Source organism: Ambystoma mexicanum, chromosome 10 (genome assembly GCF_040938575.1).
Source record: "Ambystoma mexicanum isolate Mex_15411 chromosome 10, UKY_AmexF1_1, whole genome shotgun sequence".
Lineage (NCBI taxonomy): Eukaryota > Metazoa > Chordata > Amphibia > Caudata > Ambystomatidae > Ambystoma > Ambystoma mexicanum.
The window spans coordinates 1,279,413,980-1,279,440,150 of NC_090932.1; the positions used below are offsets into that span (position 1 = coordinate 1,279,413,980).

Below are 26,171 nucleotides of genomic sequence, written 5' to 3' on the forward strand. Positions count from 1 at the left end.
AGAGTAGCTTTCTGTTTCTGTTTTAGGAAGAGAGTTGGTGGTACTTGTCTTGAGTTCATTTTCATGAGGGCAAAAGGAAGAGACAGTTTCCTAAACTCATCCCTGTTCCTGATCATCAACATATAAACATGTGCATACTTAGCACAGGATTGTGCTTCGAGGAGGTCCCACTTGTGCAAGGTAGCTGTCAAATAAGTCAGTTGGGGTTAAATTGGAACAGAAAGGACTAATTTGGCGAACTGGAAGCATCCAGAGATGGACCATTAGACACCATGCAGCGATTGGGGGGTGGGGTGTGGGGGGTTGTGGTGAGGTGGCCAACAGTAGCAAAGGCTGCCAATAAGTCCACCATAACCTGACACACTCCTGCATCCTCAGCCACTCTCCTTAGTGCCTTATTGCAGAAGTCAAGCAGTGCGTACATGGAGTTTTTGTGACAGAGCCTTGTTCTTCTTTTGCTCAAGAACATTTTTTGCAGTTTTGTGACCTACAACACGTTAAAATTGGACTCTTTGGATGGGGCAAATTGATTGTCACATCCAAACAGATATATAGATGGATATGGGGTAGCATGAATGGAGAGGCAAGAAAAGGGTGGTGAGGGGCTGAGGGGGGTGCTGCAAATGCGATATGGAGGCAACCCCCCATCCCAAGAAAGGGGGAAATGAGTTAATGGCCACAATCAAAAGGTCACAATCAAACAGTCCATTTTTAAAATGTACCAGGTGAAACCGCACAAGTAGCTGTATGTAAACATCCCATTTCACCACATTGAACAGATATGCCATAGGCAGCACCTTAATCTTCTTGACATACAGAACAGGTACAAGAAGATCAACAGCTGTGCGAGCTCCCCCACACACAACTGATGTGGCACAGGAGGCAACCATACAGGTTCCACAACTTCTACCCCAGCGCAGCATGTATCAAGTAGTGCAAGCCTTTGATACAGAAATGGACATGTATTTTCTTGGGTTCTACTGGGACATTTCCATGCTGCTGTGTTCTACTCCTTCCGCTGTTGTGTGTGAGGGTAGCTTGCAACGCTTCACCCTCTGCCGCCCATGCTTACGTTCATCCGAAGACTTTGTTTCCTGTAAATTCATCATTGAACATTCATGTATGTACATACACATATGTTGTTTTAACATACAACTAAACTCATTCTCCTGCTCCTGCCTCAAAGAGGAAATTTCCGAACCACAAGACAGAAAGAAAATCACCACCCGATTTCCTCTATAAAGGGACACAGCCAAGTCCCAAATTAAATAATTGCATCCCCTCATGCCAGGAGAGTCCCCCCTGCCAATAAAATCACAACATGGAAAGAAAATATTTTAATTACAACTGATGAACGAGGTGTCGGTTCTCAAGCACACCTCAAGCAGCAAAGAGTTCCCTCCATTGGCCAAAGGCCTGATTGGCAAATGATCAATGTGAACGGTATACCAGTGGAATTGACCTGAATTAAACAGCAACCGCAGAACACCTGGGCAAGAACTACTAGCGTATGCCACTCAGATGAGATGAGCTCCGTTCTGGGTCCAAGTGCCCGGCTCAGGCAGACACGCAGTGCCTGCCCCCAGAGAGCACTGCTGTGAAACGCACAATCAATGAACTTTTTCTATCATAATCATGAGGGGCTCAGGATGGCACCATTTGTCCAGTTTAGCACCAAGAGCAGATGTAAAAGCAGAGGCCGTCACTGGAGAGGCGAGATCTTCAGCGGGATCATAATCCGAGATTCCATGTTCCTTACCAGAGGGACTGTGGGGAAAAAAAGAACGGTAAATGTAGGGATTCGTAGAGAATAGTGAAGCGTGGGTGGTAAGGAATGGTGGCAATCAGTGTCTATGGCAAATGCTGAATAAGCAATGGCTGTGGAAAAACACTAAAAAAACAGTGGTTATGACAAAGGCTCATATGAGAAGTGGTTGTGGAAAGGCCCAGAAAAGCAGTGGCTGTGGAAAAGACTCAGAAAATCAGAGGCAAACAGTGGAGAAGATGTGGCTGTGACAAAAGGTGGAGAGACAGTGGCTGTGGAGAAGCAGTGGCTGTGGGTAACAGTGGAAAGTGGTGGCTGTGTAAAACATTGGCAAAGCAGCAGCAAGCAGTGGAGAAACAGTGGCCGTGGCCAACAATGACAAAGCATTGGCTCTGATTAATGGTGGCGACGCAGTGGCTGTGATGAACAGTGGCAAAATGGTGGCTGTGGCAAATGGTGGAGAAGCAGTGGCTCCTGGGAATGGCAGAGAAGCCGTATCTGTGGGGAACAATGGAGAAGCAATGGCTTTAGGGTACAATGGCAAAGCATTGTTTGTAGAGAATGGAAGAGGAGCAAAGGCTGTTGGGAACTATGAAGGATCGCCAGTTTTACCGAAAGCTATAGGAAAACTAGTTTTGGAGAGTCCATAGGAATGGTGCAGGAGCCCTGGCTGTGGGGTGGGCAGAAGAGCAGAATTGAGGATAGCAGATAAGAGCAGTTGGAGGAAGTGTGGGAGTAGCAAAACCTGTGGGAGAGCTGGATGAGCACTGTCTGTGGAGGAACTATAGGGAATCGTCCAGGAAGTCTGACTGTGGTGGGGGATATAGAGAATGAGGCAGTCGTACTATAGGTCAGAGGCCTGCAGGTTAAGGTGTAAAAGAGATTTGGATGGGTCAATAGCTTGTTCCATAATCCTATAATGGGCTTTAGAGCCCACACTCACCGGTATAGTACACATTATCATCCCACCCTGGTTTGGTCCATGCAGTGTTGCGAGTTTCATCCCTGGACTGCAGGTCTTTGTATGCTGAAAAAAGAAACACAATATGAAACTAGCACGTGCACAAGATGTTTCGGCTACATCATACAGCTAAGAATTAAAATGTGTATGCAAAGGAAGTGTGCCTTTGTGGCAAGCTATCCTCAGGCAGCCAAGGTGGCAGGGCATGTCATATTGGCTTTGAGGGCAGAAGATTCCGATAACAGAGTGAAGTATCCTGCCTCCTGCAGGAGCTACCCTGAGCCAGTAATAACAAGGAGCAGGAACTAGGCTGACTCAGGTATGTAGGAAAAGGAAACATGCTTTATTCTCTTGGTTACAGGTTCAGTTCAGAGTATAGGAGAGAGAGATCATCAGTAGCTTCTTCCCTGGTTCCCTGCCCAGCTCCAAGTCTCAACCGTCTCTTCGGAATCCCCAGGTGCCCCAACACCCCAGGCTCCCCTAGCATTCCAACACAGCTCTTACACTGACTCAGACCTCATTCATACATAGGCAGGATACAACACATCCCCCTCTTTTACAATCAAAAGAAAACGCACAAACTCACAACCATGCTAGGACTAACAACCACAACATTTCTAGTACTCCTTCCACCCTGGCCTGCCACACCAGGGTCTCGGTGCCGCCACCACCAAGCACAACCTTGCCACAAAGGACAAACTAAAACCAAAACTACAAACCAAAACCCACCAAACTAAAACACCTTCCGCCAGGCCCGCCACTCCTGGCCTCAAGTCTGCCACACTTGAGCACAAACCCAACACTCCGACAGAGGCTAACTAAACTGCCAAAATAGTGTAGCCGCGAATCTAGAAAACGTACACAATGGCCAAAACAATTAGTCCTAAACATGCCAACAATGATCCCATGCACTCTAACAAATATCCCAACAACCATGCCTCATCCGCCTCCCTTAAAGAAAACATGAGAAAGGAATGAAAAATCTACAAAAGAGACATACAACACAAAGATCACAAAAATACAAAACGCAACCACAATAGAAAGAGACGTAGCGCAAAATATACATAGCAAAAAGGGCCATGTAAAACTGTAAAACAACAAACCACTACTAAGATGGAAAATGGTAGCGCTATGCAAACCTCAAAATGTGCACACCCAAAATCAGATACACCTCAAGGATGGAACAAATAAATGGTGCGATCTGAAAACTAGAAATTAAATTTTAACCAATATAACTGAACGTAAGTCCAGTAACCCATGCCAGTGTATGGACCCTATCAGGTCCAGATATGCGCTAAAACTCCACAAAATTACCACTGGCCTACCACCTGTGTGCCCTCCAATACAATTGAAAGCCAAAACTGGCATGCAATAATAACAAAGTACCTCCTCCCGTATGCACCGCCTGGCACTACAGAAACTAGGAGAACAAACTTTGCTCATAACTAAAACTCCAACCTTAACATATATGAAAGAATTGTCAAGCGATAACCTTCAACACAGACAATTAACTACTACTCCGAGGACCTATGTCCCCAGATTTCATGCGCACAAACTGCGATGAAAACCGACTACAGACATCAAACAAAATAGATGGGCCCCATGCCCTAAGGTCAACACGGAACACTCTACTGTGTCCAAACTGACTACAGACCTCAAAAGTGGGCCCCATGCCCTAGGATCGTTAATACTGGAGCACTCTACTGTGTCCAACCTCCATAAAAATGTGGGGTTCTTCCTGAAGGTTTTATATACACTGGTAAACACACCTGGCCAGTATGTGAGAACCTAACCCCAATACATGCATGTAACTCCTAACTACACTTCCACACATCAACATCCACAAACGTGCAACTCCACGCAGACACAGACATACTCCACACACCCAACTACCACTCAAATGCACTACAACTGCAGAACCTGCTGCCTCCTGTGCGCACCCTTGCGTCACACACCCAGAACTCCATTACCACAAAATAGGCAAAATTCAACTCAGTCATACAACACCTCCAATATATGTAATACACAACATACAAAATGTTCATTTCCCAAAATGTTCATTTCCCAAGATTTGCCTTTTCCAAAATTTGCATTCCCATAATCTGGTCATTTATGCTTACTTTGCTTTACAATTTTGTGGACTGAACTTCATTACATCAAAATGTGCATTTCATTTTCAATTTTCAATAACCTCCACTGCATTCTTTGAAAAATGTCCTACTGTGCCTCTTCCATGTTCTTCCATGTACTCTACATGTACTTCCATAAATCATATAAAAGTAAAAATGTCATCATGCAAAAACATTTTTCTTCAGTATTGCTCCATAACTTGTGTGCAGTCCATAATCTAAAACCATTAAAGGCACTTCCCCAAAATTTAGCACCCAATACACGCACAGTGCACACACCGCTTCTGCTCACAACTTCATGTCATTCAACCTGAATCTTTGAAATGCATTATTATTCGGCAGTATTTATAGCATTTCAGCATCGTATGAGAATGCCCTCCTGTAAAATAAACATGAAAACAGCACCCTTTTGTTATATCTCCAGACCGTATATACTGCAACTGCTACTCCTTTAAATCCATTTCATTTCCAAAATGCATCACTCCTCAGATGCTATAAAAGTGTAGTAGCTAATGTTTGCCAACATAATTAAACTCCCCACTGGGAATGTGCTCTACAACGTTAATGTGCCATCTGCCCACTGCACTAAAAGTCCATTAGTAATTAATATCATGTCTCAAATAAATCTCCAACGTCCGCTGCCGTGTTTGACAAAAATGCATCAGTACCTGATAAATTCCTCACGGTTGCGCTCCTCTGAGTATAATCATATTGTTCTGCAAAGAATCAAAGTTACCAAAATTCAAACCTCTCCCGTTATAGCCACGACCGATTCATTTCACATTCTAAAGCTCCTGTCAGAAATCGGTGCTTAACATCATTTCCCTTTTCTTCCTTGAAGTGTAATACTATCGGCAGCCGTCAACAGGAAGCTTCTTATTGAACGCCATTTTTGATGAAGAGGAAGAATCAGAAGAAGAAAGGGTATTCCTGATACATGAGCCACCAGATGGAGAGTTCAAATGCCCGAGCTGTGAAGTGATTGTTGATAATTGGAAACTAAAAGTTAAAGTGGATAGTTGTTCACCATGGACAATTAAAACTAAAAGAACGTGGCAGAATTTGGTAGCACGTGGCCTCAAGAGTAAAATGAATGCATCAGACATACGAAATCCTGGTGGATTTGAAGGATCTAAGATTAAAATGATTGGATGGTTTTCTTGCATTATCCAATTCAAGGACAGGCGTGCCCAGGTGAAGGTTTATGTTGCTGAAAAAGGCGTGAATGTAGTAGGGTGGAGAGATCAGGCTGGATTGAGAATCAGATTGGATCCATGTGATAAAGAGAAAATGTTGGTCGTAAACAGTAGTCAAGTGCAAGGAAATGAAACTAAAAAAAAAGGTGAAGAACAACTAAAAGTGGGTTTGCTAAAGAATTTTGCACACAGGATTCGTCTCAGGAAGGGGGCAGTACCTGTTAAACACACAAAGTCCAGACCAGTTCCATTTGCTATTGCTGATAAGGTTGAGCAAGAACTGACATTATTGGAGTCTGAAGGAGTTATAGAAAAAAATCGAATCATCTGAGTGGGTGAGCCCCATAGTGGTTGCGTTGAAAAAGAATGGCAAACCTAGAATTTGTGTGGACCTGAGAGACGTCAATAAGAACATCATAACCGATACCTTCCCTCTTCCTATTATATCTGAAACGTTAAATCGGATTGGTAATGCTGATTTGTTTTCCACTTTGGACCTTTGAAGCGCTTATCATCAAATTTCACTAACAGAGGATTGTAGGGACATTACAGCATTTATCACGCCACATGGGCTATATAGATACAAACGCATGCCGTTTGGTTTAGCGTCTGCGGCAGCAGTGTTTCAAAGGGTGATGATGCATGTAATTAAGGGGTTGAGTGGAACGCTTGTGTATCAGGATGATATTATTGTATTTGGAAAGGGATCTGAAGAGCATGATAGAAGATTGAAAGAAGTATTGAAGAGATTGGAAGAGGTTGGGTTGAAAATTGAACAAGGCAAGTGTAAGTTTGGAGTAGAAGAGGTAGAATATCTAGGGCATACAGTGAATGGCAAAGGATACAAACCTAAAAGAGATGCCATGAAGGCGATAAAGGAGTCACCTAATCCTAATAACAATGATGAATTAAGATAATTTCTGGGGTTATGTGAATATTATAACAGATTTGTGAGAAATTTTGCAAGTGTAACAGAACCATTGAGAAGGTTGATGAAAAAGGATGCTAAGTTTACATGGAATGATGAATGTAATGAGGCAGTTGAACGCATAAAAGGAGATATCTGTAACTCCTTGGAATTACGTGGATTTGAGTTTGAGAGGTTAACAAAGATCACAGTGGATGCCAGTGGGAGTGGATTAGGAGCAGTTTTATCACAGGTAGATGAAGATATAAATGAGAAGATAATCATTCATGCATCAAGAGCTATTTCTGAAACAGAGAGTAGGTATTCAGTGATTGAAAAGGAATTGTTAGCTTGTTCCTGGGTGGTGAACTACTTTAGAAAGTATCTGTGGGGAAGCAAGTTTGTAATTCAGACGGATCATAAGCCATTGATTGAAGTTCTCACGGTGAAAGGAATGTGCAAAGCGTCGCCGAGATTAGCAAGATTGAGTCTAAAACTGCAAGATTATAATTTTTCTGTAAAATATGTGCCGGGGAAGAGAAATGTTGTTGCTGATTATTTGTCAAGGTTACCTTTAAAAAATATTGAGACAGTGGTGGATGTAGATGAAGAAATGGTGGCTGTTGTTTTTGAGGTTACATCGAAGATACCTGGAGGAGTTTGATAAGGATGGAGAGTTACAAGAGATCAAGAAATACACTGAATCAGGATGGCCTGAAAAAAGAGTAGTTAGTGAAGGATGTTTGAGATTCTGGGAGGTTAAGGATGAGCTGTCTGGGGAGGATGGATTTTTAGTGAGGGGTGATAAATTGATTCCTCCACAGAAATTACATGGTGAGCTTATTGAGAAGGCACATCAGGGTCATCCTGGCATTACTGGCACAAAGAGCAATGTGAGGTTAAAGTACTGGTGGCCAGGTATGGATCTTATGATTGAGAGATTTAGTAGAAATTGTTGGCCATGCCAGAACAGCGACAAGAGCTGCAGGAGTATTAAGTCAGAGCCGATAAAAATTTGTAAAGGTGAAGCACCATGGGAAATGGTGGGGATTGATATTGTTGGGCAATATGTTTAGTTTAGTTTAGTTTAGTTTATTTATTTGTACCGCGCACCGAACCCTGGGGTAGCTGGGCGCCGGAGACTTAAAAACAGTTACAGCATGGCAAAAATATACAGTACAGAAAAACAACAACGGTGTAGTAGACCGGGTTACAGTTGGTCAACAGAGGCAAGCAGAGAGGAAGTGCATTAAGCGGCGTTTTTGTTGGAAAGCCATGTTTTTGTTTTGGCTCTAAAAGTCCAAAATGAGGGTTCTGCTCTAAGGTGTGGTGGCAAAGCGTTCCATAGTTTGGCAGCTAGGACCGGGAAGCTGGCGCCGCCTGCTTTTTTTAGTGAGAATTTGGGAACGGAGAGGCAGTGTGCGTATGGTGTTCTAGTTGGTCTAGTTGAGGTGTGATTGTGGAACTTGTCTGCCAGGTATTTGGGTGCGTCGTTAGAGCGGCATTTATGGACGATGACGAGGGATCTGAGGGAGATTCTGTCTCGTACTGGGAGCCAGTGAGCATCTTGTCTGAAGCTGGAGATGTGGGCGTTTCGTGGGATACTGCGGGCTGCTCTGATGGCATTATTTTGCAGTACCTGTAGTTTGTTCAGGTTGTGTTCTGATGAGCCAAGAAAGAGGGTGTTGCAGTAGTCAATTTTTGAGAGCACTAACGCTCTGGCTAGTGTAATGCAGCTAGAAGGTGATAGGAAAGGTTTGCAGGCGTTGATGAGCTTATTGGTGTAAGCTGTTGAAGAGGCAGTTGCGATCACCTGTCTTTTGAGGGAGAGAGTGGAGTCTAGATAAACCCCAAGGGTTTTAATTTCTTTGGCTACTGTGATTAGGTTACCGTCAATGTTGATGGACGCGTAACGGGGGTCTAGTTTGTTTAGCCGAGGTTGGGAGCCGACAATGAGGAGCTCAGTTTTCTCATCGTTGAGGCATAGGCCGTGCTCTGCCATCCAGGCTTGGATCTCTAAATAAAGGTTGTTGATTTTGGTGGAGTCCTCATCGTAGCACCCTGATAGGGTGATGAGAACCTGGGTATCGTCAGCATAGTTTGTGTAAGTGACACCTAGATTATCTAGGTGGTCAAACAATAGCTTTGTGAAGATATTGTATAGAGTCGGCGAGACGCACGAGCCTTGAGGAACGCCGCAGGTGATGGGGACAGGGAGTGCTGATGCCCCTGGGGAGAAGACCCGGGTGGTTCGGTTGGTTAGGAAGGACTGGATCCAGGCAGTCGCCTGGTTAGAGAAGGCCGCTGAGGTCCTCAGATGTTCTGTGAGGATCTGATGGTCGACGAGGTCGAAGGCAGCTGATAGATCTAGCAGTAGGAGAATGGCTAGATTACCCTTGTCCTTTGCCTCGTCCATCTGGATTTTTAGGTCCAGAAGGGCTGACTCTGTTCCATGCCTTGGCCTGAAGCCGGATTGTCTGAGACCCAGGAGATTGTTGTCTTCCAGGTGCTTCTGTATTTGCAGGTAGGCCACTCTGTCTAGGATCTTCAGGATGTAGGGAACGGTGGTGATTGGCCTGTAATTAGTTGGGTTATTGGGGTCTAGATTAGGTTTTTTTAGAAGTGGCATGACCCAGGCCTCCTTGAGGCTACTGGGCACTGAGCTTGATTTGAAGGATGCATTGATGAGGGCTGTTATGAAGGGGGCCAGAGTGTTGGCGCCTTCTTGAATGATGGGGGCTGGGCATGAGTCCCCTTGGCATCTAGAGGGCTTGAGGCCCTTAATGATGCTTTCTACTTCTTTAGTGGAAACTGGTGAGAAGGAGAAGGGGGGGCAGGTAGGTGTTTTGGGGGTGGTGGGCGGAGGGCGGTTTGTTTTTTTGGATAGGCTGAGCTTTTTCTGTTCGATTTTGGATTGTAACATGGTGATTTTGTCTGCAAGGGCTTTTTGAATCCTCTCACACCAGTCTGCATCTTTCACGCAGGTTTCAGCCAAAGTGGGGGGGGATTCGAGTTCCCTAAGGATATTGAAGAGCTCTTTTGTTTTAGATTTGGCGTTCTCAATTCTGTTATCGTATGTCTCTTTTTTGGCCTTAAGGATAGCAGTTTTGTAGGTGGTGGCTGCTATCGAGAGTTGAGTTTTGTTGGAAAGGTTGGGCGTTTTTCTCCAGGTGGCTTCTGCGGCTCGTTTGGAGTTTCGGAGGATTTTTAGCTCTGGTGTGAACCATTTGTTCATATGGGCTGCCGGTTTGGCTTTGGTGAGTTTGAGTGGGGCGATGGTGTCTATTGCTGATTCTAACGTTTTGTTGTAGAGGTCAGCGAGTTTCTCTGCATCTAGGTTGGCGTAGTTTGTAGGGGTACAGATATTGTCTATAAGTGGGCAGAGGTTTTGTAGAGTAATGTTGCGGTTGTTTCTGGTGAGGGTTTGGGGGATGGTAGGGGTTGGAAAGTTTGGTTGTGATTTCCCTTGTATGGAGAAGGAGATGGCGTGGTGGTCAGACCAAGCAGTTTGCTCGTTTTTTGTAATGGTCGTAGAGCAGTTGAGATCCGCTAGCCAGTCCAGGGTCCTGCCTTTGTTGTGGGTACGGTCTGTGATTCTGAGCTTGAACCCTAGTTGGGAGATGGTGCTTTCCAGGGAGAGCGCATTGGTATCGTTTGGGTCGCCGAGACCGAGGTTGAGGTCGCCAAGAAGGATAATTTGAGATCCTGTTTTGGTGTTGGTGGTCAAGAGGTCAGATATCTCTTCCTCAAATGTGGTGATGGGGCCTGGAGGTCTGTAAAGGAGGTGTAATAGTATGGTTTGTGTGGCAGAGAGTTGGAGCTTAGCTGACAGAAGTTCTGCAGATCGGAAGCTAGGCGGCGGGATTAATCTAAGTCCAAGGGATGATTTAGCGATGAAGGCTACTCCTCCTCCTTTGCCTGTGTCCCGGTCTTTCCTTAGTATTGAATAACCTTCTGGGATGGCGAGGGATAAGGCTGGGCCTGCTGCTTGGTGCAGCCAAGTTTCCGTGATAGCCAGGAAGTGTAGATTGTTGACAGAGATGAAGTCTGCGATATCTAGCGCATGGGCGACCAGGGAGCGGGCATTGACAAGGGCACCCTTGATTAGTGGTTGTTCGGATGTACTCAAGGGGGCTGATTGGGTGATGTTCAAAGTTTGAGTGGAGTTTGCTTGAATGTGTGCGGGATGAGAGGAGTGTTTTTTGGCGAGTGTTTTGGGGGTTATGAACCGAGAGCCGAGTCTCAGGTTTCTGTCTTTTAATGTGCATGGGTTCCAAGGAGTGGGTGGATTTATGTGAGGTTATATGATATATATATATATATGATATATATATGATATATATATATATATATATATATATGATTATAGGATATGTGAGGTTGGTTGGCGAAAAGAAGTTTTTAATAGTCTTGGTTGATTATTACTCAGGGTTGCTGGAAGTCAAGGCGGTGAGTAAAATAGATACTGATGAACTAATTAAATTCATTATGCAAATTTGCAGGAGGGAAGGATTTCCGAAAATAATCATTAGTGACAATGGAGTTCAATTCAGAAGTAAAGAAATGAGAGAATTTGCAAAAAGGTCTGGAATTGAATGGAGATTTTCAGCGTTATATCATCCACAAACAAATGGGCTAGTGGAGAGGTGCAACCGTGTGATTGTGGAGACTGTGGAATTGGCTTTGAGAAATAATATGCCAGTAGATGAGGCTTTAAAGGAGAGGATTTGGAGTACCAGGATGTCTGTTAAGAGGGGAATGGAGGTCTCTCCTTTTGAATTAATGAGGGGGAGAGCCTCCAACACATTACTTAATCCGGAATGGGTTAATAAAAGGGGGAATTTGAATGGTAAAAAGAAAGGTTTTGAGACATATCAAGGAAAGTATAAGTTGTCTCCAGAAGAGTCTAGAATGAAAATTTCGCCAGGAGATTATGTACGTATTAAGTTTGGTCGTCATGTGAGAAAGGGTGATTCCAAGTACAGCAGCCCAGTTGAAGTGATACAAGTGTTTAGGAGAGCGGTCAGAGTTAGTGGTGGATCTGTGTGGAATTTGGATAGGGTCAGTAAATGGAGGTGGGAAGGTAAGCATGCAAGAGATAGGAAAGTTAGATATGAGGGAAGAGTGATTGATTTATTTGGAGATGATCACATTCAAAATTTGAATGTGAATATGAATGGTGAAATGGTGAGACAAGTTGGGGAAGTAGATTTGCAACATGATAATAGAGAAAATGATATCGCTGAACAGAGAATGTTGCGCAGTTCAAGAGAAAGAAAACTACCGATTTGGTCCAGAGACTATGTCATGGAGAAATAATGGGAAAATACATCTTACAGTTATATTATCTTTTGTAGGTTCTGTAAGGTTTTGGTTAATATTGCTGTTCAACAAAATGTGTTATATTGTATATTATTGGTTGATATTGCCATGCACCACAAGGTGTTATTATGTATGATTTTTCATTCATAATTAATGTTTGGAGGGGGGGCATGATGTAGTATTCTAGTTTTACCTTTTATGACTGACTTCAGAGCTGTTTGGCGCAGGTAATTGGGCATTTCTCTCCCTCCAACCTTCACTCCAACGTTCGCTTCTTTAAATCCTCGTAGCCAAATGAAGTATCCTGCCTCCTGCAGGAGCTACCCTGACCCAGTAATAACAAGGAGCAGGAACCAGGCTGACTCAGGTATGTAGGAAAAGGAAACATGCTTTATTCTCTTGGTTACAGGTTCAGTTCAGGGTATAGGAGAGAGAGATAATCAGTAGCTTCTTCCCTGGTTCCCTGCCCAGCTCCAAGTCTCAACCGTCTCTCCGGAATCCCCAGGTGCCCCAACACTCCAGGCTCCCCTAGCATTCCAACACAGCTCTTACACTGAACCAGACCTCATTCATACCTATGCAGGATACAACACAAAGTCACCTGGAACCTCTGTTGTATAGGAAGTAGGAAGAAAGGAAGCACAAAGCAGAAAGACACTGGATGGGGAGGCCAGGGGAATATTCCCATGTTGGATTCAGATATATTACTATTTACAACATAAAAGAAGGACTAAAACTCTAACTAAAAGTCAAAATGATTGATAAGAACACAGCATTTTGTGTAGTGCTTGGAACCTTTATATGTGGGATAAAAGAGCCTCTGCTTTGTCCGGTCTCCCAATCACACAAATTAATATTTCTTCAATCCTTTCTTCGGTCTCTGTGTTCCTGATAGGCTCTGATTCACAGAACTCTTAAAGTTGGGCAAATGTTCTTCTCTATGTAGGCTTTGCTCTCAATGTCTTCATTGACTCCTGACCTTACATGACACTGTAGTTCATAAACTTTCTGATTAACATCTTCAATGAGGCCAACCTCAAAATCTGTGCGCCTCACAATGTTAAACTATTTTTTTTAATAATGCATTAAAACAAGTCTTTGGTGTTGGTTCCTGCCTTGGCAATGTTCTTGTGCATCTAAAGGACGATAAGGAGTCTTCCTCCTGGGTCTAAAATCTACACGTGAAACGATGGGTGATTTTGTAGTTGATATCACTCTGGAGCTGGCCTTAAACCTCTTAGGAAGATGGGAGGTCATCCTAAGGAATTTACAGCGTCCTCTGTAGGCCTCTCACTACCTTCTTTTCTTGGGTTACTAGTTATATGGCCTTTCAACCCAATATCTCTCTCTTTCTCGAAGTTCCTCCAGGAGTTCCTACTTGGGGGACCATCTCTTTATCTTTAGCCTTGTGCTCCTCCTGCACATCCTTAATGCTACACCTAGGGCACCCTAGGGCGCATTCAATGCCTATCCCAGGCTTCTACACTTCTTTCAGTTTTCTCCTGATTTCTATTCTCCCCCTGGTGTTTCTTCCATCTTCCTCCTCCCCTATACTCCTTTCTCGGTATTCCTCTCCCCAGCTTCCTGGGCATTCTGCGCCCCAGCCTCCTGGGTATCTCTCTCCTCAGCCACCTGGGTATCTCTCTCCTCAGCCTCCTGGGTATCTCTCTCCTCAGCCTCCTGGGTTTCCCCCTCCCTGGCCACCTGTGTTTCCCCCTCCCTGGTCACCTGAGTTGCTCTCTCCCCAACCACTTGGGTCTCCCTCCCCTCTTTCATGGGTCTCTCTCTCTCCCCAGCTTGCTGGTCTTACTATCTCTCCATTTGCAACACTCTAGGCTTACTCTAGAGTGGACTCCCTTAGCAAAGCAGGCCTTGGGTGCATGTGTGCAGAGATCCTGTGAGGCAATTGATTAATTACTCAGGTTTTCTATCTTAGATGGAATCCTGCTACTTCCCCATGTGGTTTTTTGGGTAAGAATTCTGCACTTGTGTGAGGGGAACTGAACTTGCAGGTGCTGCTTGCTATGTTGGACCGCCCCCCACCTAAACAGTTGCCTTAAAGTTAAAGGAGTTTATAAGCAGAATTGTGATGAACACCTGCCTCCTGTGCGTGGCATGGTGGGGATAGTCTGGGATCCCACTCCACACCGGGCCACAGGCTAGAATCAACTGGCTTGCGGCGGACCCCAGCCTCTTTGAGTATTAAGAATCAAATTCAATGTATATATCCCGCACATAATTAGGGTTGATTTAGAAAGACTGCACCGGCCGACAATGAACATTAATTATGTTTGGGAGAAAGACCGCTTCAGCCACATATATGACCTCCCAGTCACACTCCTCGCCGCACACAAGTGCATGCAGTGGATGACATGCATGGCCAGGCCGAAAGACGGAAGTCACAGGGATAGGAGGTAAGTGTAAATGTGTATGTTTGTGAGTCTGTGTGGGGGTTGATGGGAAATGTGCGTGTTTGTGTATCTGTGTGGGGCAAAGCAGAATTTTTGGATCATGAAGGGATGGGTCGGGGAGTGAAGAGGTGTTCAACGAGGGCATAGGGAGCAGGTAAATGTAAGTGTGTGTGTCTGTGGGGTGGTTCAGGGGGAATGTGTTTGGGGGATGGCAAGGGACAGGGGAGCAAAGGAGTTTATGGGTGGGGGGTGAAACCCCCAATTTCAAGGACATCCCACCAGCGCGAGAGAGGATGGGAGCATGTGGGGTATCGGCTGAACCCTACCCTGGAAGCATGATAATCACTAAATTGAAGGCCACACCAATAAACTGAAACAAATCCGTCTTTGCGTGCTGCCTTCAATATTCAGGATTAATCGCATAGAACTCCTCTTAGGCAACCCCATCATCATAGATTAATGCTTTTAATTACTCTTGAAATTAGACAATAGGTATTCCTGTAGGGACTTGGTTTTCAACCATACAGCTGTCACTCTTAGCCGTATAAACCTGGCCTAGATTTTCAAGTCTCTCTCTGCAGAACAATAAACTGCTGGTCCCAACATACATCAGCTTCTGCTCAAGTCTGGCTTCTTGCTGGTTCACCCCTTGGTCAGCCATGAAGCTTTTGCCATACAGCAACGTCTTGTCTGTGGCTTCAAATCCTCTTCCTCCTCTGCCCTGTAGCTTCTAATGTCAGTTCTAGCTTTCCGGGGTATATACATTGGATCTCTCACTTGGATATTCCATCTTACCTCATATGCTACCTGCTGTACCGCTGCACCACTACAATACAGTATGTGTCAGATGTGAATGATTATTCAGGCCCTGCAGCTTTTATCTCTCCTAAAATTGGAGCCCTGAGTATACTGTGGATTGCATATGCAGATGACTTCCTTCTTTTTGACAGGACCCAAATAGCTCTCCAGCGTCTCTTGAGGGCTTTCGAAGGTTTTGCTGAAGATAATGGGCTATCTATCCCTTGAAAGGCAAAATATTAAAATTCTCGAACGTTTTTAAACACAGTACGCATAAGTGGTATTTGAATAAGATCCCCTTGAACAACCAGAAGAGTTTTTTATATTTGGGTTTTATAATTTTTAGTCAGCCTCAGAAAAAGTTGATCGCAGGTTTGAAGCGCAAAGCTATGATGCTAGCATACCAAATGATAAAAAACAATAGGAAATACGGTTCATTTTCGATTGGGCTAGTTCTGAATTTTTACGAGGGGAAAGCATGTCCAAAAATGATATATGGCATTGAATTGTTGGGATCTTAGTAATATAAAAACTTCGACAGAATCGAGGGAACTGTCTGGAGAAAGCTCCTAGGAGTTTCAAATTGCATTCCTTTAGCATCATTCCAGTTTGAACTAGGTAATACATCGTTTCAAGCTAAAGTGAAGTGGCAGTTACTGGGACTGTTCATGAACATCATGATTCCCCTTCAGAATTCCCTACATAGTAAAATACACAAGAATCTGCAAGTGTTCACTAAGAAGTCGTATAATTTTAAGAAAATGTGTGACCATTGTAAAGACATCTTAGAGGAAATTGGAAGTAACCTGACAGACTTGGAATGCAATCCATCTAAAGTAATAAATGCATTGTGGCAGTGGGATTGGTGTTACATTTATCCTTTGACACACATTATTTTAATCTATTCCCGAACCAACATTATAGAGATATGCACTTCATATGCACTTCAGATAGAACCTGATACATACTAAGGAAGTACTTCTGAGGCACAGGAGGATTGAAGTTAAAGATGCGTACTGTAGGTTCTGTGGTGTTAAGGACTAGGTACAAACACTGAGACATCTTCTGATAGACTGTACTGCACTTTCTTCCCTGATCCCCAGGTCTCAGGAGGAAAACTCTTACAGGGAGAAAAAACCTCCTTAGCTGTATTTCAAGTTCCGGGTGTCCGATGAGGAAGATGAGAATGCCTTTATCTGGGTATTGCTTCAGCAGAACGACAATCCAAGGATACCGAATTACATGAAGATTCAATGTAATGTCCACAGGAGGTTGTAAAACAGCGATCAGAAAAGGCTGTAGAAGCTACAGTGCGTAGAGAACAGTGTAGGAAGGACAGCAAGATTTCCAGGAAATGTAGGCACACCAAATCGGACATTGAGCAAAGGCAAACAGAAGCGGAAAATGGAATGAAGGCCAGGGCGGAACACAGAGAAGGGTGGAGCAGAGAATTCCAGGAGCGCAAGCAACCTAAGGGTAGAGTTGCGACGCAACGAGTACCTGACAGCTCAGCCTTTTATGAAGCAGTGGCGTTCCTCCGGCTCCGTTCCGATGAAGGTGGCCATCTTGGATGCATGACATCAAGGCTATGTGAGATGTGCTTCCGAGACCGTCGCCATCTTGGGTAGGGGACGGTAAACTATGGACACGCCAACACTTCCATATGGAAACAAACGGGTACAACTTCCACACAGCGGCAGAGGGAGGCGAATGCCTAACAATGCTGCAGGGCCCATCCAACCTCTGTAGGCATAGTATTTTGGGTTTCTTGAATAGTTAGCCTTATATAAACTGGCAAAGGTGGAACAGGGTGTAGACATGAGTTCTTCGTTCGGAGGACCCCACTGGTTTTAAATTGATGAATTTTCAGCTGTGACGCATTGGGGAACATTGAGATATTGTTGGTCTAAGTGCAGCGCATTTATTGAGGACACTCTTGCGGATGTGCTTTTTATTTTATAGGGTTTTTATTTTATTTTTTAGCTTTGTACTGTGATGTCTTGGACCCAAATGTATTATACCATTGCATTTTATTCTGCTCTTATTGAGGACGATTTTGTGGATTTTCAACAAGAAATCTTTGTTATAGGTTGTGTAGTTTTGCACTGAGTCACTTTATTATCAATTGCATTTTACCACTCGCACTGAGACCTTATAATTAACTGTACCGCACCATTTTTCTGATTGATTTGGGGCTGCCGGGGGCTGGTGTTTTAAGAGATTTCACTGCTGGATTTAATTTTTAGATCACATGATCTTATTATGATCATATGTGAAATGATGACATCAAGTGATTGGTGTAATACTTGTTTTTATGTATAAGTAAGTGTATGTTGTGAATATGTTGTTTTAAAAGTGTGATGAATTTCGTAAAGGTTTGAATAAACTGCATAAAAATAAATACAAATAAAAAAAAATGATTGGGAGCCTCACCAGGAGTTGGGTGGTATCCTGGCGGAAATTCTGCAAAGCGGAATTAGCGGTAGCGCCCAGACTTGCGGCGCAATGAGCGCTGCATCACAACCAGGCGCGAATGCGCTCACCACTTCGGCGGTAACGCTAATTGCGTCCAGTGAAATTTACAAAGCTGCAAAATTAGCACCGGCGGAAACAGCGTCATCGCCAGAACGGGAAGCATGGCGCCAGCCATTTTTAGAGACAGAATTCACCCTGACTACCCCACTTTCTGCAGCCATCGACCCTAAAAGTCACTAGGAACATGTCACAGGAGCAGACCTGAGGGAAGGTGCCTGAAAACCGGCTCCAGAAGACAAAATTTAGTGAGGGGCTGATAGTCCTCACAAATGAGGTGGTGGGACACTGCAAAGAGCTATACAGAAGCAGGCAGAAGAAGACCTTGGGCCAGCGTAAAAACCGCTATCTGGCTGCCAATAAGCCAGAAGGTAACAGCAGTTGGCATGGTCCCTCAGGACGCAGAAGAATGCCGCAAAAGATGGAATTACCTAAGGGTCAGGGTGCGGGCACTCCTCTGCCAACACCGGCAGGAGGCCATGGACACAGGAGGCAGAACTACCAAGCCCCTTGTACTCTTACACACCATGAAAGGAAAAGTGCAGCAGCATCCCAGATGTGAGAGTATTGAGGGAGTCGGTGGAGCGGAGGTGGGTGCCAGCAGCCAGGAGGTGAGTCAACCCCCCCCCCAATTCATAAAGCAAAACACTATCCATACATGTTAATCATAGCATTAAATGTGCAATGCACCCCACGTGCCAGCAGGAGTGTGGCGTGTGAGTATACACGACACTGCGCAGTTGTCACACCAACATGTTGCGAGTCCAGTTGGGACCTACATGGGTGCAGCAAGCCAAAAACAAAACAAGACAGAGCACCGCTGCTGGCTGCACAGCAGCATCCCATTGAGCCATGGCAGTGCCATAGATGAAGCCAGTAAACCCACTCCCACTAGGCGTGCGTCGCCAAGGGGAGGGCTGTGGGAGCATGAACACATACGTCTGTGCCATGTGCTGCAAAAACAAAGGCTGTGTCTGTATGACAACACATGATCATGAGAGCATGCCACTATATGCGTGACCCTGAAGGTTCCCATGCATGCATGGTATATCCAGTCAGCTGCCCCTGCATAGGCAGTCCACGCTTGACCACACGTCAGCCAAAGGTCACTGGGCCATCGGTCACAGACACATAGCTGCAATCATTCCCACAATGTTGTGGACACATGTAAAGGCCCCTGAACAATCATGCCCATCTGGCCACATGGGCGGGGTGTCACTGTGATCAATAGCATGTGTGACTTGCATGCCAATGCAAGTGAATGCACCATACCTGACAACATGTCATTTGTCTCCTACAGGCACTCAGGCAGCTCAGGAAGAGGCTGAGGAGGATGAGGGGGAAGGCCAATCAGCGAGTGATGCCGCCAGGGGTTCAGCGTCCACCACTACCGCTGAAGGGCAGACACATCTGATGCCATAGTGCCAGTCTCAGCATGCTACAACTTGCCCAAGCAAGACCATGCCTGCTGGTGGCAGTGCAGGCCCTGCGTCAACTCCATGTGCCACTGGGAGCACCACCACACCAAGTGCACCCACACAGCCAGCTGCAGTGGCTGTGACTAAGGACACACCTGGCGGCAGGAGTGCCAATGGCACCCAGGAGGGAACCAGCCAAGAGCCATAGGATGCTCCAGGACCACACAGCCCTGACAGCATACATCACTGACAGTGGGCCCAGATGCCCGAGGGTGACATGGACACCCCCCTCATTAGGGTCTCCGTGCTACAGTCCGACTCACTGGGGAGCCCCCAACCCATTCCCACCCAACACTGAGCTACTCCATCCTTCAGAGGCTGGACAACATGGAGAGGCTGCAAATTGAGATGAAGTCCACTCACTCCCTCCACCTCCAGGCCATACGTGAATGTATGCAGGGAGTCACTCACTGGATAGTCTGATCAATGGAGCGCAACTGGGAACAGGCCGCTGCAGCAACTGCCAAACTGACAGTGTATGGCCAGCGTATCAGAGAGCTGCCTGAGGGCATCTCTGCCTTTGCGGAGTCCATGCAGTATGAAAATGACTCGGCAGCACATCTGGGGGTCAGGGATGCCACCCTTACTGAGGGGTCGTTGCTGAGCACACAAAGGCACCGGTCTGAGTGAAGTCTGGGCCTAAAGTCACTTGGGGTAGCCCTGAGGCAGAAGAGGCAACGCAAGTGACAGTGTCCCACTTGTTGCCCAAAATAGGCGTGTTGGGGTGGTGTTGAGGGGTGAGGGGAGGGGGTTAGTGTGTTGGGTTGTTGTTGTTGTGGGGTTGGGGGAGGCAGGACTAGTGTGCTGGGGTGGTGTTGGGGAGTGGGGGTCGAGGGATAGTGTATTGGGGTGGTGTTGGGGGTAGGGGAAGGGAGATAGTTTGTGCACTACGAAACTAAAACATAGTTAAACTTCATTAATGCAAGAACATTCCTCATTGTGTCAATTGTGTTTATTCATTAATGTGTGTGGGACACAGTAGCGCATGGTATGTGCCATGTGAAGGTATTAGAAAAAATTGCCTATCAGTCTCTGCTTGCGTCCATCTCTGACGTCGTCTCTGGCAATGCGTGCAAACGCTTCTGTCACAGGCACTGTGTCCTCATCCGCTGGGGGTGGCATGGCCACATCAGGGGGTAGAGTGACATTCCTCTGGAGGTTGATATTGTGCAGCATCACACCAGCATGATTTTCCCCACTTTTTCTGGTTTATAGATTAGGGCACCTCCTGTACGGTCGAGGCAGTGGAAACGGGCCTTTAGGAGGCCAAAGGTATGCTCTATACAGACACGGGTCATGCCGTGAGTGTAATTGTAGGCCAACTCCTGTTGTCTGTGGATCCTGCACAGGTGTCATGAGCCAGGGCAGCTGCGGGTATACGGACTCACCTGCCAGGAGAGAGGCAGAGCCATGAGCACAGTGTTTTGTATGGGGGTGGCCTTTCATGGCCTCAGGGCAAAGGGCATCATGTGAATGCATATGGGGCTTCATTGAGTGGCATGTGTCTTATGTTATGCTTGTGCATGTTGTATCACTCGCCTCATGAATTGTATTTTCTCAATATGCACCCTGTTTCCTTGTTGGATGTGATGTGACACTATGTGTGGCATTGATTATGGGTCAAACATGTTGCATTGTGGTACCTGTATTCATGTGTGTGTTGGTAGTCACTACTGTTTGTGTGCATCAGCGTGTCCATTCAGGTATGTCTGACATGTACATGTTCTGTGGCCTGTACTGTGACATTGGTGCAAGAGGTGGGCAGCTCCGTCTTGTACATTGATTTGTCATGGCATGCATTATGCAGTTGTGCACATGCCCCCACGTCCCCCATGTGGTCGGCTGCATTGCAGCGCCTGTGTGCTGACACTTTTACTCACCCACTATCCACATCCGTTGCCCTCTGTCCTCTCCATGTATCCAGCAGTGTATTGTTCCGTAGGACCATAGCATCATGCTGGAACCAGGGTAGCTGGCTGATGTACAGGTTGGGATTGTAGGTCACCTGAAAGTTCAGTGAGTGGTAGTGCTTCCTGTTGCAGTACTCCGCTTTGTGGGCCTGGGGGGCCACCAACGCCACATGGATATAGTCCAAGCCTGCAATGACATTTGGCTTTTGTGCAACAGCATGGAACTGAGCCTTCATGGCATGCACCTGTGCTGGGGTAGTGGGCGTGAGATGTAGCATTAGACATGCCACAGGAGGGCCTCCAGCTCCTGGACTAATACTGCACAAAATGTTGGCTGTGCCATGCAGCATGGCCACATGGTGCTGGAAGGTGCCACTTCCTAGGAATTACAGGACGGACACTAGCTTTAGGCTGGAGGTAATTGTGCCGTGTTTTCAGGGGTATTAGTGCTGTATTTTGGCACGAATACCGCCTTGGTGGCACTTGTGATGTAGTGATAATTGCGCTTCTTTTTATACGCGCAGATTCCGCCGGCTCTAATAGCGCCAGCTGTTATACAGTCAGCGGTATTTGTGCCAGCTCATGATCCAGCGGAGCGGTATTTGCAGTGAAAAAAATCAGGTAAGGCCACTTTTAAGGCTTACCGCTGGCGGTCGTGATGAGGCCCTGGGTCTTTAATTGGTCAGTGATGCATTACAGGTCAAAAGCTGTGCAAAGTAACTTAACAGGGAGATTGAAAAAGACATGCAATTCCTTTAAAGTTGTTTAAATGGCTGCAGCTATGCAGACCTTCACTTGTACAAAAACACATCCCTATCAGCTTCTCATTACCTGCTCCTGTAAATAAATGTGGAAAAATCCTAGTCAGACCTTATTTTTTCTACATAGCAAAAATGAAACATAAACACACATACAATGACTGAAAAATAAACATGGATAAATATAGACGGAAACTGAGCTATGACTGGCCCCGAGGCACACGCTGATTAATAAAAGCTTGCTGGCTCCACAGTCCCTTTGCTCTACAACAAAAGTATGGCCACCCTCACTTTGCATTAAATACAAAGCTCTTTGCAACATATCCGTATGTAGGATAAAAGTAAAGGAGGGACAGTTAAAACATTTTAGACTAAGCTTTATGACAAGATCACAAGACAAGAACATTTCAGTACATGGCCATTTGCTGCATGGTAAAGAGAAACCAGCATCCCAAGCCAGAAATCAGCGATCTATAACCCAGCTGGGGCCAGCATGCCTCAAACACCACCAGCACCTCAATCACTGGAGCATGTTAACTGACCATGAAAAGATCCTCTTGCCATTCTGGGTTGTCACAGACAAGTGCTAAAACCAACAGGAATGCATTCCGGCCAGAGGCCAGCACATTTAAAATGTGCCCACAGATAAAACTGCTTATTATCATAGTATTCATCTATGCCCTTTTGTAATTCTACAATGAAATGATACTTTGATATCAGCTATTGTAATCATGCACTGATCCATTCTATCCTCTCAATTTGCTGAGGCTCAATCCCGAAAATAGCCTTATCAAGCTAACTGGCATGGGTTTCCCCACCAGTGCCAAGGCCTTTTTTGGTGATTTCAGTATTTCATCATTCAATGCCTTCTAACGTGTTCTCCTTCATTAACCCCTTAAGTCCCAAGGACGAGATATTTCATCCTTGGCAACAGGGTGGTAATCCCAAAGAATAAGAGATATCCTCGCCCTTGGCACTTAAGGCAAATACTTGTAGTGTTGCTTGATTTATGTAGTTACTCCAGACAAGCGTTTCACAGCGTTATCTCTGAGTCACTGGCCTATGAAGCAATCACTTGCCATGCAAGCCTTTTAGAAATGCAGTCCAGCCAGCTAAAATAAATGTATGAATTAATAAAATAAATAAAAAGCTATGGCGCAAAATAATCTTACTATAACTCTAGAGAATATATAAAATGTACTGGTGCTAATAACGGATTACTCAAGATGTAGTTGGAAAGGAATTTACTCAGAGTAGTATATTTGTTGTTAATTAATAGTCAGGTTTGTAAACTAATTTAGCAGAACAATTGTTTAGCTTTTACTTGGACTGCATGAGTGGGTGGACAATGTTTTCTGACTCAAGGCTATGCAAATACACCCTATTCGCCACACTTGACTCCTATACTGACAGTCTTTAGTGACTGTTTCTTCATATTTATTGGATGTCCTGGCTGCCTGAAGGATACTCGAAAATCTTCCGATTAGAAGAAGATTTTAAAAACGGGGCCTGGTCACATTGGTCGAAATGTGCTGCCCTTGCTATTAGGCAACCACCTCAGACCTTGTCTTTCCTACATAACTTAACGGGGTGTGCGACCCGCATCTCTCCACATATTTTAGACTACAACTCCTTTCCTCCTTCACCATCGATTATGCCCGCTGTGGATGATGGAAGTTGCAGTCCAAAACACCTGGAGAGCAAAGGTTGCAAATCTCTACCCGTAAGGCTTAGGCAGGGCATGGTTGGATTATAGGTTTAGCAGGACAAGGGACACTAAGCATTACCAGGGCAAATGCTACTAATGTGAGTAACATGTACTTACTGGTAAATGTAGGATCCAAACTTCTATACTCATGGAAAGATGCCTATTATTTGTAGTTGTTATTGGCGGAGTGTGGCTGTGAGTGGCTGTGAGTGTGAGACAGTCTGGGCAGTCCACTCTCTTCAACCAGTCATTGGATTCAAGTCTTTCTACATTGTTTACTACTGCTGGAGGAGGAGCACTACACTACTTAACCTCCTTCATACCGCAGAGCGGGCTGCGGAGTGTGGCTGTGAGTGTGAGACAGTCTGGGCAGTCCGGGCATGGATGGGCCGACGGGCTGTGATATTCCATAGAACTTCCCTGAACTGCAAAACATCAAAGCGAACCAGGAGAATAGTGAAGTGCGCATCGAAGCACAATAAGATTTGCCCGGGGAGGTAAGATATAATCAAATCTCAATATTTGAAAGTTTTGGTTGCGACACAACCCCCACAAGTGGCCAAAGACTGTTACAACTTAAACCTCTCGAACGCAGGTGGAGACTGTGGGCTTCTTGCCTTTGATCCAACTGCGCTCTGATTAACCTGCCAAGACAAAGACCAACACGCTAATGGTGGAAGCCGGCCTCACACAGCTAGTAGATCCCCTATCGGATCTAATAGAATCTATGTGATAACATATTATTGCGTGAAAAACTTGCATTACGCAGGTGGCGACTGCAGGCTATCAGTCTTTGATCCACCAGCGTTCAGAACGTTCCCATTGGATCTAATAGACTTTACGCGATAACACATTGCTGCGCGAAGAACCAGCACAACGCGGATGGAGACTGTAGGCTTCGAACCTTTGATCTACCAGCATTCAGAGTGCTCCGCAAGGGGCCTACTCGATAGATACACTGACGCCGGCTGCTGGCAATTCAGTGAAAACCCAGAAACCCCTGAACTTGCATGCCCTGTAAACAATCCTTGAAAGTACGCGACCGAAACCAAAGAAAAGAAACACACCCACTTGTGCCTGCGTGTTCCGAGACCCGAAGAGTTCGAGCTGGGCTGGATAGCCGCTCCAGGGCTTCGACCAGCTGATCCTGGGTGGAGCATCGGCCTTTCGGAAGGCCGTTGTTGCTGGAGGCGGAACCAAGGAGAGCGGGGAGCCCTGTGTGTGACGTTGTCCCCACTGACTGGAGCAAAGCCAAGACAAGGCGTGACGCCCAATTGTCCCGCCCACCAATAAAGTCCCCACAGACACTAACAAGCAGGAGGGAATGACACGCACCACAAAGCGCGAGAGAAATACAGAGATGACCCCGCCCAGAAGAGGCTCCAGAAAAAAACTATGCAGTCTCCCGAGACAAATTTAACAAGTACAAAAGCACACAGAAAAAATACAAAAGAGACTGCAGGTGCGAATACCCTAAATGATGGAATCACAATAAAAGAAAGTGAATTAACTGAAACAAAATTTTCGGATGCATCCACTCCATGCAATGGAGAAACAGTAAAAGAAAGTGAAAGATGGCCAATAGCAATACAGGATTTACACACTCCTTGCTGCAACCATTTAACTATAGAAATTGAGCAGAAGTCGCATATGCAGAGTACTCCTAAGCAGGAGGGAAAAACACTACAGAAAGCGAAGAAGAGAATAACTCTACTGGTGATATAAGTTCAACATTTAAAGATACACAGCCCCAAGGTTCAGGAAATAAAGAGAAGACTGTGCAAGAGAAAAATTTGACAAGTAATAAACACAAAGAAAACAATGAGACAGAAGAAGAACAAACTGCATCTGATCAAGATGGAAACAATGAAGAACATACGAAAACAAGAAACGGCGCCACAATAACGCCAAACAAATTGCCGAACAAATGCACTGCAGAGGAAAAAAGGCAGAGAGAGCTCACACTAAAAACCGAAGATAGTGTGGCGCCGAACCTTCCTAATAGCAATTCCGAATGGAACGTGCCCTCCATGGACAAATACGATAAAAAAGCAGATAAAACACAACAAGATGTGCCACCAAAAGAGCAAAAAGACCTAACCCAGCAAGAAAAGGCAATAAAAGCTCAAAAGAAATGGCAAGCTCTGGATGAGAATCTAAGACATTCAAAACAACCTGTGAAAAGAAAGAATGAGCAGACAAACACTAAAGCAGAAAGACTGTCTCTAGACATAACAGAAATTGAAAATCTCATGAGAAATCACGAAAAAAGAAGAGAAGTATTTGGGAACATACA

At 45.3% G+C, this 26,171-nt stretch overlaps 1 protein-coding gene across 1 annotated transcript in view; it reads right to left on the reverse strand.

Moving 5' to 3' along the window:
* Positions 1-1,324: 1,324 nt before the first annotated feature.
* Positions 1,325-26,171, reverse strand: part of NIPSNAP1 (nipsnap homolog 1) — a 339,746-nt gene continuing 314,899 nt past the window's right edge. Inside the window, exons 9-10 of the mRNA XM_069619275.1 lie at positions 2,709-2,792; positions 1,325-1,767 (exon numbers count right to left, since the gene is read on the reverse strand). Of these exons, the coding sequence (XP_069475376.1) occupies positions 1,703-1,767; positions 2,709-2,792 (149 nt within the window). The 3' untranslated portion in view covers positions 1,325-1,702. The remainder of the gene's footprint in view (positions 1,768-2,708; positions 2,793-26,171) is intronic.